General features: G+C 53.1%; 1 protein-coding gene across 1 annotated transcript; it reads left to right on the top strand.

The window, feature by feature from the left end:
* The first annotated feature begins 3,288 nt into the window (after positions 1-3,288).
* LOC103225977 (uncharacterized) lies at positions 3,289-18,705 on the top strand. The gene is made up of 10 exons (XM_073008029.1): positions 3,289-3,328; positions 5,139-5,230; positions 5,332-5,429; positions 7,290-7,415; positions 8,257-8,393; positions 9,431-9,576; positions 10,421-10,748; positions 13,885-14,105; positions 15,970-16,287; positions 18,574-18,705. Exons 1-10 carry the CDS (start codon positions 3,289-3,291, stop codon positions 18,703-18,705), a joined length of 1,638 nt encoding a protein of 545 aa, XP_072864130.1.
* The last annotated feature ends 511 nt before the right edge of the window (positions 18,706-19,216 follow it).

The following is a 19,216-nucleotide window of genomic DNA, read 5'->3' as shown; positions in this document are numbered from 1 at the left end:
GTGCGCGTGTGTGCATGTGTTTGCGTGTGTGTGCATTGTGTGTGCGCATGTGTGTGCATGTGTGTGTGGCGTGTGTGTGTGTGTGCATGTGTGTATGTCGCCTGTCCATGTATACTTGTGAATCCATGGGCATGTATACACGGTTGAGATGCGTGCTAAGAAGTTGCTGTATCTCTGAGTATAAATTGATGAGATCCTATGAGGAGAAGCCCAGTTAATTCATCTTCCCAGGTTGCTCAAGGGACATGAGAGAAACTGAGGCTTAAAGAGGTTGCTCAGGGTCTGGGTCATCCATTCTGTCACTGACTGAGATAGAAACCAGGTGTCTTGCCTCCCGCCTTCACACCCTGCTGATTTCCAAGACCTGTCACCTAGCTCAAGCCATCTCTCTGCTTATGTTCCCAGTCTCCAGGCTAGAATGACCCTTTGCAAGGCTTGGCAACCAAAAGCCCTGGGTCTGAAGCAGACTGGGCAGTAAGTAGCCACTGATAAACCTGTATCGTACACGACCAACCTCCAAAATGAAACAGAAAATTCCCCACAGCCTGAAATCCCCAGACACCCCAGGACTGAGGTCACCGCAGTGAACAGAGCCCCCAGTGCACATTCCCACTCCCTGTCTCTGTATCTTTCTTAAAACATTCCACCTATTGATTTTTATATTACCAAAGTAACATAGGTTTGTTTTAAAAAAGAATTTAAGCTGCGTAAAAATGTGTAAGTTAGAGGCCAGGCACGGTGGCTCATGCCTGTAATCCCAGCACTTTGGGAGGCCGAGGTGAGTGGATCACTTGAGGTCAGGAGTTCCAGACCAGCCTGGCCAACATAATGAAATCCTGTCTCTACAAAAGGAACAAAGATTAGCCAGGTCAGTGGCACTGGTCCCAGCTACTCAGGAGACTGAGGCAGGAGAATTGCTTGAACCTGGGAGGCAGAGGTTGCAGTGAGCCAAGATCGCACCACTGCACTCCAGTCTGGGCGACAGAGAGAGACTCTCAAAAGGAAAGAAAAGAAAAGAAAAGAAAACAGCCTGGCCAACATGGGGAAATCCAGTCTCTACTAAAAATACAAAAATTAGCCGGGCATGGTGGTGGCATCTATAATCCCAGCTACTCGGGAGGGGTGAAGATTGCAGTGAGCTGAGATCGCGCCACTGCACTCCAGCCTGGGCCACAGAGCGAGACTCTCAAAAAAAAAAAAAAAAGTGTAAAGTGTAAGTTAGAATCCTCCTTCACCCCCAGATCACCGTTACGAATCGTGGGGTGCCTAGTGCTCTGAACTTTTCTCTCAGGAAATAATTCCTAAGGTGGCCAGTAGGCCCAGCTCAGAAAATGACCTTCAAGGGGAGCTCGGTACGAGTAGAGGGGAAAAGGAAGACAGAATCTAACCAACCAGGCTGAGGCCAGGCCTTGGGGAGAATGGATCAAACCACATGTTCCAAGGGATGGCCAACCCCGAACGCCGGAGGCTGTGATGGAACTTCTGTCACTCAGTGCTTTGGGCCCTCAGAACTGCCACTGACCTTGACAATCAAGTCACAGAATCGTAGGACTGAAAGAAGCCTGAAAGGCCATCTGGTCCTATCTGCCCATTTTAGAGATGGGGAAACTGAGGACCGACAACTAAGCTGACTCCAGGAAGGAATCTGGCCATCTAAGCACCTTCCAGAGCCTGCTGAGCCTCTGCCTCCAACCACAGCCCTGGAGGCAGGTGCAGGAGCGCACCAAGCCCAGGCAATTAGAAAGATGAGACAGAAAGAGAGCCAGGAAGCGATCTAATGGCACAAGAAAGGCAGAGAAGGAGCAGTGTGTCTCCACAGCTTGAAGCCCCAGGCTGGTGTTAGAAGCTCCACCTTCAAAGTCTGGCTCTGCTGCCACCCAGCCATGTGACCCTAGATGGTCACTTACCCGCTGGGTCTCAGCTTCCTCACTTTTATTTTATTTTTTTAGAGACAAGGTCTTGTTCTGTCACCCGCTCTGGAATGCAGTGTGGCACGATCATGGCTCACTGCAGCCTCAAACTCCTGGGCTCAAGCGATCCTTCTGCCTTGGCCTCAGGAGTAGCTGGGAGTAAAGGCATGTGCCACTGTGCCTGCTCCTTTCTCATCTCATCTCAGAGCAGATAATCGTGTCTATTTCATGCTGTTGGAAGAATTAAGTGAAATAATGCAAGAAGAATTGAGCTTAATGCCTAAACACACAGTAGGTGCCCAATAAATAACTAAAAAGAGGCCTGTAATCACACCTGTAATCCTAGCACTTTGGGAGGCTGAGGTAGGCAGATTGCCTAAGCTCAGGAGTTCGAGACCACCCTAGGCACCACGGTGAAACCCTGTCTCTACTAAAATTAAAAAAAAAAAATGGTGGCACACATCTGTAGTCCCAGCTACTTGGGAGGCTGAGACAGAAGAATCGCTTGAATTTGCAAGGTGGAGGTTATAGTGAGCCAAGACTCCAGTCTGAGTGACAGAGCAAGACCCCGTTCTGAAAATAAATAAATAAATAAAATACAGGCCGGGCACAGTGGCTCAAGCCTGTAATCCCAGCACTTTGGGAGGCCGAGATGGGTGGATCACGAGGTCAGGAGATCGAGACCATCCTGGCTAACCCGGTGGAACCCCGTCTCTACTAAAAAATACAAAAAATTAGCTGGGTGTGGTGATGGATACCTGTAGTCCCAGCTACTCTGGAGGCTGAGGTAGAAGAATGGCATGAACCCGCGAGGCGGAGCTTGCAGTGAGCTGAGATCCGGCCACTGCACTCCAGCCTGGGCGACAGAGCGAGACTCCGACTCAAAAAAAAAAAAAAAAAAAAATTAGCCCTGCGTGGTGGCAGGTGCCTGTAGTCCCAGCTGCACTGGGGCTAAGGCATGAGAATTGCTTGAGCCCGGGAAATGGAGGTTGTAGTGAGCTGAGACTGCGCCACTGCACTTCAGCCTGGGTGACAGAGCAAGACTCCATCTCCAAATAAATAAATACATTAATTAATTAATTAATTATAAGGTAGGGAGAGAGAATGAACACACACATCAAGCAGAGTGGCGGGGGGATGCCAAAAAGCACTGCAACTCACAATTTTCTGTTTCAGGATATTTGGAAAATCCATACTTCTAAAAAAGCCCCATCTCCCACCCGAATTAAACAGTAACCACCCAAGGTCGGGGAAAGGGTCTTATCAGAGCAGGTTTCTCTCCAAGGGGCGGTTTGGCCTTGACCAGGTGACTCACCTGCTCTTGCTTATAAGTGTGCCCAGCCCATCCTGAGGGTCAGCCAGTCCTGAGCATCCAACCATGTTGGGCATCACTGTCCTCACTGCACTCTTGGCCTGTGGTAAGCGGTGGGTTGGGGCTGTAGCCTGCAGGCTGTGAGCTCAGGCTGGCCTCCAGGGCAAGGACAGGATGGGGGTGGGGGTCTCTACTCTCCAGGTAAGACACTTTGTGGGTTCAGATGCTACCAACCAGCTGTGTTTCAGGCAAGCCACAGCCTGCCTAGCAACTCTGTTTCCACATCTGCAGAACAGGGAAGATGATCTGACATGTCCCCAGTTAGAAACGAGGTGTGGAAAGCTGCACATTAGCGTCAGGGACACGAGATGCCTCATCCTGGGTTCACCCCAGGGACCATCGGGACCTGCCTTTCCCAGCACCCTCTCTCCCTTGGGGATTCTCCATTCCATCATTTTGGTGGCATTTTCCCAGATTAGGAGCCCAGGGACTTGGCTTAAATGCCACTTCTTCTCTGCAGGACCTGGAAAAGTCATTTCACCTCTCTAAATCTCACTGGCTTTTTTTGCAAAGGAGAGCACTTAATGAAGAGTCCTTCCAGCTAACAACTACAACAACAGTAATAATAGCAGCTCCTGTTTTCTGTGTGTTTACTATGTGCCAGGTGCTGTGCTGGGACCCTTACATGTAGGAGCCAATTTGATCCTTAAGTGGTAGTGTCTATTGCCAGGCACGGTGGATCACGCCTGTAATCCCAGCACTTTGTGAGGCTGAGGTGGGTGGATCACTTGAGATCAGGAGTTCGAGATCAGCCAGGCCAACATAGTGAAATCCGTCTCTACTAAAAATACAAAAAATACAAAAATTAGCCAGGCATGGTGGTGGGCACCTGTAATCCCAGTTACTCAGGAGGCTGAGACAGGAGAACTGCTTGAACCCAGGAGGAGGAGGTTGCAGTGAGCCGACATCGTGCCATCAAACTCCAGCCTGGGCAACAAGAGTGAAATTCCATCTCAAAAATAAAAACAAACAACAACAACAACAACAAAAAAAAACAAGGAGGAAAAGAAAAAGAGGTAGGGTTTATTAATAGCCCCATTTTACAAATGAGGACATGGAGGTTCAGTGCAACTTAGTATCTTGCCTGACATCACATGGCAAGTTAGTGGAAGAGGCAGAATTTGAGTCCAAGTCTGTCTCGCGGAACAGCACGTGTTCTTGACCGCTCCACACATCTTCCCAGCTGTAACAGTGGACTTCATGCTCTCTCACACACACACCATGATGCAGGGGCCTAAAAAGGGACAGAAGAACACGGGTATACCAGGCACTCGCACACATGCCAGCCACATTTTCTTGTTTGTTTGTTTGTTTTTGAGATGGAGTTTTGCTCTTGTCACCCAGGCTGGAGTGCAATGGCACGATCTCAGCTCACTGCAACCTCCGTCTCCCAGGCTCAAGCGATTCTCCTGCCTCAGCCTCCTGAGTGGCTGGGTTACAGGCATGTGCCACCACACCTGGCTAATTTTTGTATTTTTAGTAGGGACAGGGTTTTGCCATGTTGGCTAGGCTGGTCTCAAACTCCTGACCTCAAGGGATCCATCCCCCTTGGTCTCCCAAAGTGCTGGGATTACAGGTGTGAACCACCGTGCCCAGCCAAATGCTTTCTTTTCTATGTGTTGTCTAATTCAGTTCTCAGGACAAACTCACCGGGTTAGTGTGATTCTTCACATTTCACAGAAAGGGAAAACGAGGCCTAGAGAACTGGGTGACTTCCCCGTGTCACACAGTAAAGTATCAACCCTGTGTCTGCTCAGCCCCAAATATGTGCTCCTTCCACCTGCCCACCCAACCACCCCTTTCCCCGTGGGCAGCCAGCCCCACTCACCGGCTCTCCTGGCCTCCTGTCTCCGCAGCCTCCAGCTGCGGGGTGCCCAGCTTCCCGCCCAGCCTATCCGCCCGTGTGGTGGGAGGAGAGACTGCCCAGCCCCACAGCTGGCCCTGGCAGGTAAGCCTGTGTGGGGCTGGGAGGTAGAGATAGAGAGGCTGGTGGGGTGAGGGTCCCAGGGACCCACGGGTTGACACACAGTGATCCCCATCCTCCTGCAGATCTCCCTCCAGTACCTCGAGAACAACAGGTGGTGGCACACGTGCGGCGGGACCTTGATCGCCAGCAACTTTGTCCTCACCGCCGCCCACTGCATCAGGTGTGCGGGGATGATACCCTGAGACCTGGCCATCACCCGGGGGCGGGAGGCTGATACTCTGCTTTTACTGAGCAGCTTCTTCACACTCCAGGCGCTGGGCTACAGAAGCTACTCACACCCAGTAGCTCATTTATTCAGTCAAGTATTTATCGTGCATCTATTATGTGCCAGGAACCAGCAGTGAAGACGAAGTCTGTACTCTTGGGAAGCTTACATTCTTGTGGCAGGCAGAGCGGCAGACAGTTAAACAAGATATTACATCTCGGGTGATTTTAAAAAATAATAATAAGAAGAAGGTATTGGCCAGGTGCGGTGGCTCAAGCCTGTAATCACAGCACTCTGGGAGGCCGAGGCTGGTGGCAGGAGTTCAAGACCAGCCTGGCCAAGATAGTAAAACCTCGTCTCTACTTAAAATACAAAAATTAGCCAGGTGTGGTGGCAGGCACCTGTAATCCCAGCTATTTGGGAGGCTGAGGTAGGAGAATCACTTGATCCCAGGAGGTGGAGGTTGCAGTGAGCCGAGATGGCGCCCATGTATCCAGCCTGGGCAACAGAGCAAGACTCCATCTCAAAAAAATAACAAATAAAAATAAGGTCAGAAGAGGAAAACCAGAATGAGGGGTTCTATTTTTAAAGGAATGGTGAGGCGAAGAGCTCAAAGGGGGGATATTTGGCAAATATTTGAGACATTTCAGAGAGCTAAAAGGGGGTTATCTGGGCAAAGGCCTGAAGGAAGTGAGGGAGGAAATCATGGATCTAGGGGAGGGGTGTTCCAGGTGGAGGGAACAGCCACGCAGAGGCTTGGAGAAGAGACCTGTCGGTATGGTTGAGAAGTAACGAGGAAGCCGGTGTGGCAGGGGCAGTGTGTGCTAGAGCAGAGTGGGAGGAGGGGAGCTAGACAGGAAATAAGTGCAGGTCGCTGTCAGGACTTTGGCTTGGACCCTGAGTAAGAGGGAGCTCTTGGAAGGGTTTCTGAGCAAAGGAGAGTTGTGGGCTGACATATTTCTATATATTCCATAAAATATTTTTAATATAGTTTATAAAAAATATATATTGCCATATATTTCATTTTCTATATTTCATATATAATTTTTTTTTTTTTTTTGGTAGAGACAGAGTCTCATTTAGTGGCGCCATCATGGCTCACTGTAGCCTGGACCTCCTGAGCTCAAGCGATCCTCCCACCTCAGCCTCCCGAGTAGTTTATAGATCCCTCCTGGGTCCATAAGCACACGCCACCAGGCATTCCCAGCTAATTTTTCATCTTGTTTTTGTTTGTTTGTTTGCTTGTTTTTTAACTTAGAAGCCCAAACCTCACCACAAGTTTTCTGTTTTTGTAGAGATGGGGATTTGCCATGTGGCCCAGGCTGGTCTCAAACTCCTGGCCTCAAGCAATCCTCAAGTCTCAGCTTCCCAAAGTGCTGGGATTACAGGCGTGAGCCATTGCACCTGGCCTGAGATATTTTTAAACCCACACTGCTGGGTTCGGAATAGACAGGAGTAGGCCAGCGTACAAGTGAGGGGCAGTTAGGTGGATGCCGCAATTGTGCAGGCAAGAGTGGTGGAGGCTTGGATGAGTTTATTCTCACAGCCACCCTGGGAGTATGTTCCAGTATTGCCTCCCCCTTACAGATGAGGGAACTGAGGCAGGAGGCTACACAGCCAGGAGCAGCAAGCTCACAACATGAACCCAAGTCCCTTGACCCCAAGTCCTAAGCCCTTCCCCGTCATCCTGGGAAAGGACAATGGGGACATTCTCTTCCCCTCAAATGGGTCCCACTAAAGCCCCAAGCTCCCTCTCTATTCCACTGGCTGGCAGGACCAGGGGCCACCCTGACCTGGTCCCCTTCCTCTGCCCAGCAGCAACCAGATCTACCGTGTGGCCCTGGGAAAGCACAACCTGGAGGTGGAAGATGAGGAAGGATCCCTGTTTGTGGGTGTGGACACCATCTATGTCCACAAGAATTGGAGCTATGACCTGGCAATGTGAGTGACAAACTGCCCATCCCACAGCCGCTGGGGGCAGTGTGGAAGGAGGGGTCCCCAAGACAGAGCCGCAGAGCCTGTCGCATCCCACACCGGACACCCCACCCTCACCCTGGCCAGCCAGCGAATGACTCTCTTACACAAAATGGCAAAATGCTAACTGGAGACAAATACCCCTCGGATCCCCCTCATTCGCCAAGACTCCCAGGAAGGTCCACAGGAAGGCCCCCCACAGTGTCTCTCCAGAGGCTGGGCCAGGGCTCACCTTTATTGAGTGCCTACTGTATGCCCACATGGCAATAGACACTTTATATGTCATCTGTTATGCAATCCTCACAACAGCCCTGGACAAAAAACCGAGGTTCAGAGAGGTTAAGAAATGTGTCCCAGGTCACACAGCCCACGTTGTGGCAGAACCAGGAATCAAACCAGGTGTGTCTGAGGCGGCCAGCTTTTATGCCTGTAACTTGAAAATATTAAAACTGGCATCTGCAAGTGCCATCTTTGGCATTAGAGTTCGCAACTTGCTATAGCCTCTGTTTCAATGGGCACAAAGCCAGCAGTGGTTTCGAACACTTCTACCCCCACCTCCCTCTGTTAACCCTTTCCCAACGTGATGACATGCAAAAAGAAGCCGTCAACAGGGCGGGTGATCATGTTAGATGGTGAATCGTTCATCCCGACATCCCCGAAGATCAAGCAGCAGCTGGCAGTCAGGAAGTTTGTGCAGGACCCCTGAGCACCCTGGGCCTGACTCCCAACTCACAGCCCGAGCCCCTTAACCTGGACTTGTGGGGCCAGGGTGCTCCTGCCCACTCACCCTCTCCACTTTGGATTCCAGCAACGACATTGCCCTCATCAAGCTTGCAGAGCACGTGGAGCTGAGTGACACCATCCAGGTGGCCTGCCTGCCAGAGAAGGACTCCCTGCTCCCCAACGACTACCCCTGCTATGTCACTGGCTGGGGCCGCCTCTGGAGTGAGTATCGTCCCTGGTAAATCCCGAGAGCCTTCCTGAAGGAAGCAGCATACTACCACTTTCCCTTTCTGCCTTCACATTTTCATGTCTTTGTAAACTTTGTAGCAATAACAGCTCATATTTATTAAGCACATACCATGTGACACACACTAACAAGGGTCTCTGAGGGATGTGGTGAGGTTTAGAGGAATTAGAATGTGTCAAGTGCTCAGAACAGCACTTGGCTCACACTGTCGTGTAGATAAAGGAAAATAAACCATTTAGGGTTGGGGGGTGACATCTACGGTATACCATGTGCCCACATAGATCCCAGCTGAATTAAAAGGTAAATGCAAATCATGAAACTGTGGGATACTTAGAAGAAAGTGCAGATCACTATTTAGAAAAGCCTGGGAGAGAGGCCAGGTGTGGCAGCTCACGCCTGTAATGCCGCATTTTAGGAAGCCAAGGAAGAACAATCGCTTGAGGCCAGGAGTTCAAGATCAGCCTGGGCAACATAGTGAGACCCTGCCTCTACAAAAAACCAATTTTTTAAAATAGCAGTGTATGGTGGTGTGTACCTGTAGTCCCAAACTACTCAGGAGGCTGAGGCAAGAGGATCACTTGAGCCCAGGGGTTTGAGGCTGCAGTGAGCTGTGATCTTACCACTGCAGCCTGAGCAACAGAGTGAGACCTTGTATCAAAAAAAAAAAAAAAAAAAGGAAAGAAAAAAAGAAAATCTTGAAGAAAGTCTTTTTAATGTGTGACAGCAAAGACACATTGACAACTAAACCCCCATTTTATCCAATTTAATTTCAATCCAATTTAAAGACAACTTAACGTTGTAGCTTCCTTCTGCCAGCAGCCTGCTCCTGGCCCTCTGGGACCTGGGCTTGCCTCGTGATGAAGGGCAGGTGTGTGGTCTGCACAGCGTCTCAACTGGCGCTCCCCTGGGTCCCATCCCAGGCCTCTGCTCCCTGAAGACCTGGGGAGGGGCGGGGCTGAGCTGGGCTGGGCTGCCCGGCTGCCTCCCTGGTCACTGCTCATTCTCTCCCCAGCCAACGGCCCCATTGCTAATGAGCTGCAGCAGGGCCTGCAGCGCGTAGTGGATCACGACACGTGCTCCAGCTCTGACTGGTGGGGCACCACGGTGCAGAAAACCATGGTGTGTGCTGGGGGCGACGGCGTCATCTCAGCCTGCAGTGTGAGTGGCTAGGTTCTGCACCTTGTCCCTACTCCAAGTGGCCAAGTGGACATGGGCAAAGGGGGGTGCAATGGACTAAACCGTTCCCCGGGGAGGAGACTGAGCGAGCCCTGGCTGGGCCCAGCAGGCTCAGGGTAAGTCCATCACCCCTCCAGCACTGTGGTGAGAGCATGAACATTGAGCATGAGTATCTGAGTTCAAGCCCCGGTCCCACCATTTATGAGCTGCGGAACCTTGGGAAGGCCGTTGAACCTCTGACCTCAGTTTTTCCATCTATAAAATGGAGTCACAGTAATCACTTCACAGGGTTAGGATTAAATGAGTTTAAAGGATGCAGAAGAGGCTTCACTGAAGTCTCTACACATGTTCCTCCATGCCATTTGCTCCACGAGTCCAGGGAGACCAGAACCATAAAACATCTAAGATAATCAGGGAATGTCCTGTTTTCACACACACAACCCTTTCCCCATTCTCGCCCTCCTTCCTCACCTTCCCAGGCCTCTGGCACAGCTGCCAGCATCCTCACTGCTCTGAGTAGCTCACAGAGTCTTAGACAAGGAGACCTGAACAGCTAGGGAAACTGAGGCACGGAGAGGAGTAACATCATCCCAAGATCACACAGCAAACCAAGAGCTAGTCCGACACCCCGGGGCCTCCTAGAACAAGGCCAAGGCAGCCCCAAACCACACTTCCTCTGCCTCCCTCACCATAGGCAGGCTGAGGCCAAAGCTGTCTACTAACTAAGGCTGAGAAACCAACCCTCCTCCCCCACCCCAACCCAGCCCTACTTCCCAAGCCTGCCTCTCGGGGGCCTGGTGGCTGATGCCCTCCCAGTCTGGTGCAGGGGGACTCCGGTGGTCCACTGAACTGCCAGCTGGAGAACGGTTGCTGGGTGGTGTTTGGCATCGTCAGCTTTGGCTCCTCGCAGGGCTGCAACACCCGCAAGAAGCCGGTAGTCTGCACCCGGGTGTCCGCCTACATCGACTGGATCAACGAGGTGGGTGCCGCCTCCACAGCTGTCCCTGCACCTGTCAGCCCCTCGCCCTCACTCGCCCACCCCCTCACTCATTCATGCATTTATTCATTCATTCATTTATTCACTTATTCATTCACTCATTCCTGCCCTTATTCATTCACTCATTCCTGCCCTTATTCACTCATTCATGCATTTAGTCACTCACTCATGCATTTAGTCACTCACTCATTCATGCATTTATTCACTCATTCATTCATGCATTTATTCACTCATTCATGCATTTATTCACTCATTAATGCATTTTTCACTCATTCACACATTTATTCATTTATTCACTTATTCATTCATTCTTGCATTTATTCACTCATTCATGCCTTTAGTCACTCATGCTTGCATTTATTCACTCATTCATGCATTTAGTCACTCATTCATTCATGCATTTAGTCACTCTCTCATTTGCTCGTTCAGTGATTCATTCATGCCCTTATTCACACATTCACTCTCTCATTCAAGAAATAGTGGTTGAGTGCTTCCAGTAGCAGGCCTTGAGTTGGGTCCCAATAAGGAAAACAGTCATCGACTCCTCCATCCATCCATCCACTGCCTTCATCAAGCACTTATGTCCCCATCCAGGCCCCACACCAGTCTCCCCAAAACCTGACCCTCTGAGGCTGTGGCCCAGCCGAGGAGAGGGATGGTGTGGATGGCCATTATCATCTTAACAGTAGGGGAACAGAGGGTCACCCTGGGCTGGGGGCTTCCCCACTGGGGACAGGGTGTGTTCCAAGACCCCTTTGCACAATGGCCTGAAATGCTGAGGGGCTCAGACCCTTTGGACAGGGATAAGGATGGCATGTGAAGGCTGCTGGCCATGCCCCCATGGACCCACCCTCCAGACAAAGCCTTGTGCTGCCCCGGAAGGTGGCACAGCCCTGAGTCCCTCACACTGTTCTCTGCTCCTCCAGAAAATGCAGCTGTGACCTGTTGCTGGGAGCGGCGACAGGGAGTCCCTGCAAGAGCAATAAACTTCCTTCTCCCGGGGCCGCTTGGATCCTTGATTTGCGCGGCCTCTAACTGTTGCTTCCCAGCTCTCTGGTGCTGCCCCTTTCCACACTATGCAGCCAAAGAGAGACCCCACCCAGTCAGTTTCCCCCACTCTGCATTAGACAGGTGGGGAAACGGAGGCCCAGAGAGAGGACCAAGGAAGGAGCCTCCTGGGGCATGAATGGCAGGCAGGGGGCTGGGGGCGGAGAGCCCAGGGAGTCTTGTGTGAAGCTGGAGGGGATGGGAGTTAAGGACATCAGACACCTTCCCCACTCCATCTCACAAGCTGTGAACAGGTGAGACGCTGATGAAATCACTCGCTTCTCTGATCCTACCTCCACCGAGGGGCCTGGCAGGTCCTCATGGTCCCCAGCTGCAGGTGGAAGGCAGGGTCTCCCCAAGAGCAGCCTCCCCCAGGCCAGAGAGAACAAGCCACAGGAGGATGGCCAAAGCTCAGGGACAGTCACTCCTGGGGAAGGGGCTCCCTAGCCAGGACCCCCCCAACCCACCCCGCAGCACAGACCCCGCGTCTGCTGTTGGCAGGGGCTCTCTGCTTTGAGACGTGTTTAGTGAGCCGGCCCCTGTGTCCAGCCCTGTGCCGGGCATGATGAGGGTAAAGGAAGAGGAGGAGACCCCAGCATCACCCTCAGGAGACACACGTTTGAAGGCAATGGTTTCCACACAGAATCACAGTGGTCAGAGCTGGATATGCTTTCATTGCATTAGACAGGTGGGGAAACTGAGGCCCAGAGAGAGGAAGGAGTTGGGACAGCTGGCAATGCCTGATCCAGCAGAAGAGAGTTCTCCCGAGGCTGACAAGAGGCCAAGAGGAGCCCGAGATGAAACAGACCCAGTGTCCAGGGAGGGACATGGCAGGGGGATCAGACCCTGATGATGGGGGTGGCCAGAGATGAGAGGGACCCAGTGTCCAGGGAGGGACATGCCAGGGGGATCAGACCCTGGTGATAGGGGCCTCTGGCCTGGCGTGCTCCTGAGAATGTCCTGTTCTGTGGAGGTGCCCCCAGCTCAGCCCCTGGACCCTTGCTGGAGAGCCCTCAGCTGCAGCTGCTCAGACTGGCCCAAGAGTTCTCCTTTTTCTCCACCAGACTTTGTCCCCTGGGAGTGGGGACCATGGTGTGACTCCCACACCCCAGTGATGCCAAGGCAAGTCTCAGGAAAGACTTGACTTACTCGACAAGCAGTGGGGGCTACAGGGAGCCCACCACCACCCAGACCTGGGAATCTAGGATGGGGGGACCCCAGCTGTGCAGGAGACAGACCAGTAAATAGATCATTAAATTCCCTAGTATACATTTGAAAACAGAAATATGGACCGGAAGCAGAGAAACGGGACACTTAAACTAGTGTCAGCTGGCGGGAGAAATCCAGGATGGCTTCCTGGAGGTGATGATGCGCAAGCTTGGTCTTAAAATTTGACTAGAAGGTACCCAAGTACAGAAGGCAGTCCTGTTTGCTTAATCCAAACTTCATTCCCAGTTATCCTCTTCTTTTTGAGATGAAGTCTCACTCTGATGCCCAGGCTGGAGTGCAGTGGCACGTTCTTGGCTCACTGCAACCTCCACCTCCTGGGTTCAAGCAATTCTCCTGCCTCAGCCTCCCAAGTAGCTGGGATTACAGGCACACACCACCACACCCAGCTAATTCTTTTGGTTTTTTTTAGTAGATATGGGCTTCACCATGTTGTCCAGGCTGGTCTCAAACTTCTGACCTCAGGTGATCCACCTGCCTTAGCCTCCCAAAGTGCTGGGATTACAGGTGTGAGCCACCATGCCTGACCCTTTATTTTTTTTATAGAGATGTGGTCTGCCTATCTTGCCCAAGCTGGTCTCAAACTCCTGGGCTCAAGTGATCCTCCCAACTCAGCCTCCCAAAATGCTGGCATTATAGGCGTGAGCCATGGCGTCCAGCCTCATTTACTCTTTAATAATCTTAAAGGTGGATGTTAGGAATAATAATAACTGGTTTTTAGTATCATAGTAGGCGTGTATGAAGTGCTTCCTGTGGACCAGGCTCTGTGCTAAGAGTCTGTTTGTATCATCTCTTTTAATCCTTGCCTCCATCCTGAGATGAGTTCTTTGATCTCCATGATGTAGATGAGGAAACTGAGGTCTATGAGGTTAGATGACTTAACCAGGGTTATTCTGCCAGCAGGTGGCAGAGCTGGGGTTTGGACCCAGGTCAGTCTCAGCACAGTTGATGTAACCACAAACCCTCAAGGCCATCTTCAATCAGGTTGACCCTGGAACCTGGCTGATCACCTGCACTAGACCACATCAGAGCCCAGGGCACCAGGCAGATGACCATTCTCCAGAAGTCTCTTGGGAACGGCCTCCTCCACGGCTACCTCTGGGGGCTTCACCTCCCACCCCAGCACCTGGCCTCTCGCAGCCCCAGTCACCTCCTTGGTGATGGACTCTTTGGCACCACAGCCAGCCCCTATATTGTCCCCCTGGGGGCCCGAGCTTGCCCTGGATGGAGCCCAGCCTCAGTAATTGATTGGCCCTTGATTGATAGAGGCGGCCATTCAAATCGTGGTTTGAGCTGTGGCCCAGCCAGGCCTGGGAGCTGCCAAAGACAGAGGGATCCACAGCCCACATTTCCATCCAAGTTTGGACACTTTATCTGCACTTCCTCTGAAACTGAGCTGCCCCTGGCTGCAGAAGAAACCAATGCACTTGAACAAAAGGTAAACCTGGGGCTGAGAGAGAGACACGTGGGACCCAGGGGCTGGGACGTGAACCCCTGACCTGCTGGTTAGGGGGCTGGTGGCCCCACGAATAACAGCCCTTCTGACCTAATACGGACCTGGAGGATTGCTGAGCACTGGGGTTGTAAAGAGAAAGTGCTGCCCCGTCAGGAGTTTAGTGGAGGTGATTCAATCTTGTTTTAGTGGCGGCGACTGCCATTTATGCAGCTAGCTCTGTGCTCTCGGAGGTGTGCTGAGTGCTTTGACAGGGATGGGTTCAATCATTCCTCACAGTGGTCCATGACAGAGTCCCCCGTACAGCAGGGTTCTCAGCCTCAGCACCACTGGCACTTGGAGCCAGGTTTTTTTTGTTGTTTTGTTTTGTTTTGAGACGGAGTCTCGCTTTGTCGCCCAGGCTGGAGTGCAGTGGCACGATTTCAGCTCACTGCAACCTCCTCCTCCTGTGTTTAAGCCATTCTCCTGCCTCAGCCTCCCAAGTAGCAGGGATTGCAGGTGCTTGCCACCATGCCCAGCTAATTTGTGTATTTGTAATAGAGACGGGGTTTCACCATGTTGGCCCGGATGGTCTTGATCTCCTGACCTCATGATCTGCCCGCCTCAGCCTCCCAAAGTGCTGAGATTACAGGCGTGAGCCACCGCGCCCGGCCGGCCAGGTCATTCTTTGTGGTGGGGCCACCCTGTGCGCTATGGAGCTTCCCTGGCCTCCACCCACCAGATGCCACCGGCACCCCCCGCCCCAGGTATGACAACCAAAAACATCTGTAGACATTGCCAGATGTCCCCTGGGGGGCACATGCACCCCAGCTTAAGAGATGCTGCGTTTTGTGGCTAAGGAGCCCAGGCAATTTCTCTCCAGAGCCCGATTGTCATCGCTGACCTTCCTGGGAGCCCAAGGTCAGAAAGCGGCAGGGGCTTTCCTTTCGTGGGGGGCACTGAGGAGGGGAGTCCTCGTGGCTTGGCTCAGGAAAGACTGAGTCCCTCACCGGGTGCCCCTGCACAGTGCTGCGGTCATGTGGCACCTACCCAGCCCTCCACCAGGCAGCAAACAAAGTCCAGAGATGACAGGAAGGGCCTCCGCTGTGCCCCTCCAGCTCCAGATAGAGGCTGGACTGCAGAAGCTTTGGCCTGCCTGACCCTCTGAGTCCCACACCTTCTACTGCCACAGAGGTGGCCATTGCCCACAGGGGCCACTGGCCCATCCACCTCCACCCCAGCCCTCACCCATCAGTGGGACAGAAGGTCCCAGGACCCTGTGTTCCCTCCAGGAATCCCAAGACCCATCTTTTCTGTGCTGCGTCACTTCCAACTGAGAGGTGACAATGTGCTAACAGCCCTCACTGTCAGCGCCTCCTCAGCCTCGGCGTCCACTCTGGCGGCACTTGAGGAGCCCTTCAGCCCGCCACAGCACCGTGGGAGCCCCTCACTGGGCTGGCTGAGGCCGGAGTCGCCTCCCTCTGCTTGCGGGCAGTGTGGAGGGAGAGGCGCGGGCGGGAACCGAGCCTGGCTGCGTGTGGCGCTCGCGGGCCGGTGCGAGTTGCAGCAGGCGCAGGCGCGGGCGCGGGCTCCGCGGCCCCGCACACGGAGCGGCCCGCCAGCCGGCACCGCCGGCCCAGGGCAGTGAGGGGCTTGGCACCCGGGCCAGCAGCTGCGGAGGTTGCGCCAGATCCCCCAGCAGTGCCAGTCAGCCGGCGCTGCACTGAAATTCTCGCCGGGTGTAGCTGCCTCCCCGCGAGGCAGGGCTCGGGACCTGCAGCCCGTCAAGTCTGAGCTCCCCCAGCTGCAGTGGGCTCCCGCGCGGCCTGAGCCTCCCCAACGGGTGCCGCCCCCTGCTCCAAGCCGCCCGGTTCCATTGACAGCGGAAGGGCTGACGAATGCAAGCGCAGCTCAGGACTGGTGGGCAGCTCTGCCTGCAGCCCCAATGCAGGACCCACTGAGTGAAGCCAGCTGGACTCCTGAACAGGATGTGAACTTGGAGAACTTTTATATCTAGCGGGAGGATTGTATGTGCACCAATCAGCACTCTGTATCCTAGCTAAGCTAGTGGAGACTTGGAGGACTAGCACTCTGTGACTCTGTGTCTGACTCAAGGATTGTAAAAGCACCAATCAGCACTCTGTGTCTAGCTCAGGGTTTGTAAATACACCAATCAGCACTCTGTGTCTAGCTCAGGGTTTGTGAATACACCAATTGGTACTCTGTATCTAGCTAACCTAGTGCAGGCTTGGAGGACTAGCACTCTGTGACTCTGTCTAGCTCAAGGATTGTAAACGCACCAATCAGAACTCTGTCAAAATGGACCAATCAGCTCTCTGTAAAATGGACCAATCAGCTCTCTGTAAAATAGACCAATCAGCAAGATGTGGGTGGGGTCAGATAAGGGAATAAAAGCAGGCTGCCTGAGCTACCAGTAACAACCGACATCAAATCTACTCTTTAACCGTGGAAGAGTTATTTTTTTACTCTGCAATAAATGTTGATGATTCTGGTTGAATGCTGTGTTTTTGAGCCGTTAAACTTATTGTGGAGGTCTGCAGCTTTACTTCTGACGCCAAGATCATGAACACACCAGGAAGAATGAACAACTCCAGACACCGTGCATTTCAGACACAGTGCGTTTAAGAACTGTAACAGTCATCCCGCAGCTCTGCAGTTTCACTCTTGAAGACAACAACCCAAACCTACCGAAAGGAAGAACCTCCACACACATAATGAACATCTGAAAGAACACACTCCGGCCACGCCGTGTTTAAGAACTGTAACACCACAAGGGTCCACGATTTCATTGTTGGAGTTTGAGACCAAGAGCACGCCAATTCTAGGGACACAACCACTAAGAGTCACTGGCTTGTGAAGTACTTCTATCCCTCGCAGAAATGCTCCCCTCACACTCCAGGCATCGTCTGTGTTCTGCAGTGGCGCCCAGGACGTGGGGGAGGGACTGGGCACAGCAAATGGTGCAAGTTTATGAACCCAGGAGACCTAGTCTGGAGACCCAGCTCCTTACTGCTGTGTGATTGTGGGTGGGTCACTTAACTTCTCTGAGCCTTGGTTTTAAAATGAGGTTTTTAAAAGTATTAGTAAGCAGTTTGCAGCATAAAAACACATTTCAGTACGTCGTTGCTATTTAAGGTGTTCAAAACACACTTACCTAGAGAAGGTGAAGGGAGCTGGGGAGCCTGGAAAAGGTGCACAAATGAGACGTTCACTCAGAAGCTCAAGTGTCCAGGACATAGAGTTCTGGGACACGGGCCCCTGTGTTTTGCTGCTGTCACCAGCACTGTCACCCAGCCAGTTCAAGGCCTTAAGGGCTGCAGAAGGTGGCTTTAGGTGCAGAAAAACCCATTGTGGCTGGGTACAGAGGTGCACGCCTGTAATCCCAGCACTCTAGGAGGCTGGTGTGGGAGGATTGCTTGAGCCCAGGTGTTCGAAAGCAGCCTGAACAACATGCACCACATCTCTACAAAAAATTACAAAAGTTGGCCGGGCATGGTGGCATGTACCTGCAGTCCCAGCTAATTGGAAGGCTGAGGTGGGAGGATCGCTTGAGACCACCTTAGGAGGTAGAGGCTGCAGTAAGCTGTGATCGCGCCTGGGCAACAGTGACACCCGTCCCAAAGAAAAGAAAAGCCCATTTTACCAACACAGGGATCACTCTCCCCAGCCCCCATCTTGTCTTCTTCCCACGCTGTTCCCAGAGACCAGTAGGGCAGGTGTTTGGTTGATAAGAGAGCCCAGCTGGGCAAACAGCGCCTCGCTCTCTTTCGCCAGGCTGTGTGCTCCAGGAACCAGTGGTGCCTTCCCAGCCAGGGAACAGGCAGAGAGGCCACCTAGGCTCTTACTACACAGAAGCCGGTCAAGAGGGACTTGCCTCCAACCCCATCCTTGTCTCTGCCAGGTTGTGGTGGTAGAAAAAAGAGAACCTGAGTGTGCAGGGCGGAGGGGAGGCATCTGTATCGCCCGATGCTTGTTCCCGCCTTTCCTATCGCCCAGCCAGTGTCCGCCACTCCCTGCAGCACTGCGCCACACTTCCCTGAACACACCCAGGCCGCCTCCTGCCACTTGGCCGTGCCTCCTGCACCCCTCGGAGGTTGCAGTGAGCCAAGAATGCGCCGTTGCACTGCAGCCTGGGCGACAGAGTGAGATTCCGTCTCAAAAAAAAAAAAAAAGAAGAAAAGAAAAAGCAGCTGTAGGACGGAGACCCCCCAACAAACACCATCCAGCCCTGAGCCTTCACCCCCATCCCCCACAGGTCCAGGCCATCAACGTCTCCAGCCGCTTCCAGGAGGAGATCAAGGCGGAGCAGGAGGAACGGAAGAAGCAGACGGAGGAGATGAAGCAGCGGAAAGCGGCCTTCAAGGAGCTGCAGTCCACGTTTAAGTAGCGGGGGCTGCACCGACCGCCCTGCTCTGGCCCCAGCGCGGTGGGCGAGGGTGGCGCATGGGAGGCCGAGCCTGAATCGTTGCCTCTGTCTGACGGGACCACTACTAAAAACCTAAAAATGTCTGTGAATGGAGCAAGTTCAGGGGTCTCACGGAGGTGGACCGGCCCCTCCCCGCTCCCTTCTGCTCTTTGCGAGGCCGCGACACCGGCTCCCTGACTGGCCCGGCCCTCCCTGGCAATCCCTGGGCTGTCTTGCACCCCTGACTGCCCCGCTACCTGCTCCAGCACTGCCCCTGGCCCAGCTCCTGGCCCTAGGTCCCTCCTGGACCCATGTGCCTGCCCTCTACCATCCCCGTCCCCCAGACCTGGGAACCCCTGCCCTCCTCCAGCAGGCCGCACCGCCCCCGGGGCCCCCTGCCAGCCCCTTCCCAGACTGGGAGATAGCAGAAGAGAGAGAATCAGGGCTGCCCCTACAGAGTGGGACCCAAGGGGCTTGTTGGAGGCATGAGGGG

This window comes from Chlorocebus sabaeus, chromosome 20 (genome assembly GCF_047675955.1).
Source record: "Chlorocebus sabaeus isolate Y175 chromosome 20, mChlSab1.0.hap1, whole genome shotgun sequence".
Taxonomy (NCBI): Eukaryota; Metazoa; Chordata; class Mammalia; order Primates; family Cercopithecidae; genus Chlorocebus; species Chlorocebus sabaeus.
Note: the sequence above shows the minus strand (reverse complement) of the source record. Positions and strands in the feature narration are given on the sequence as shown.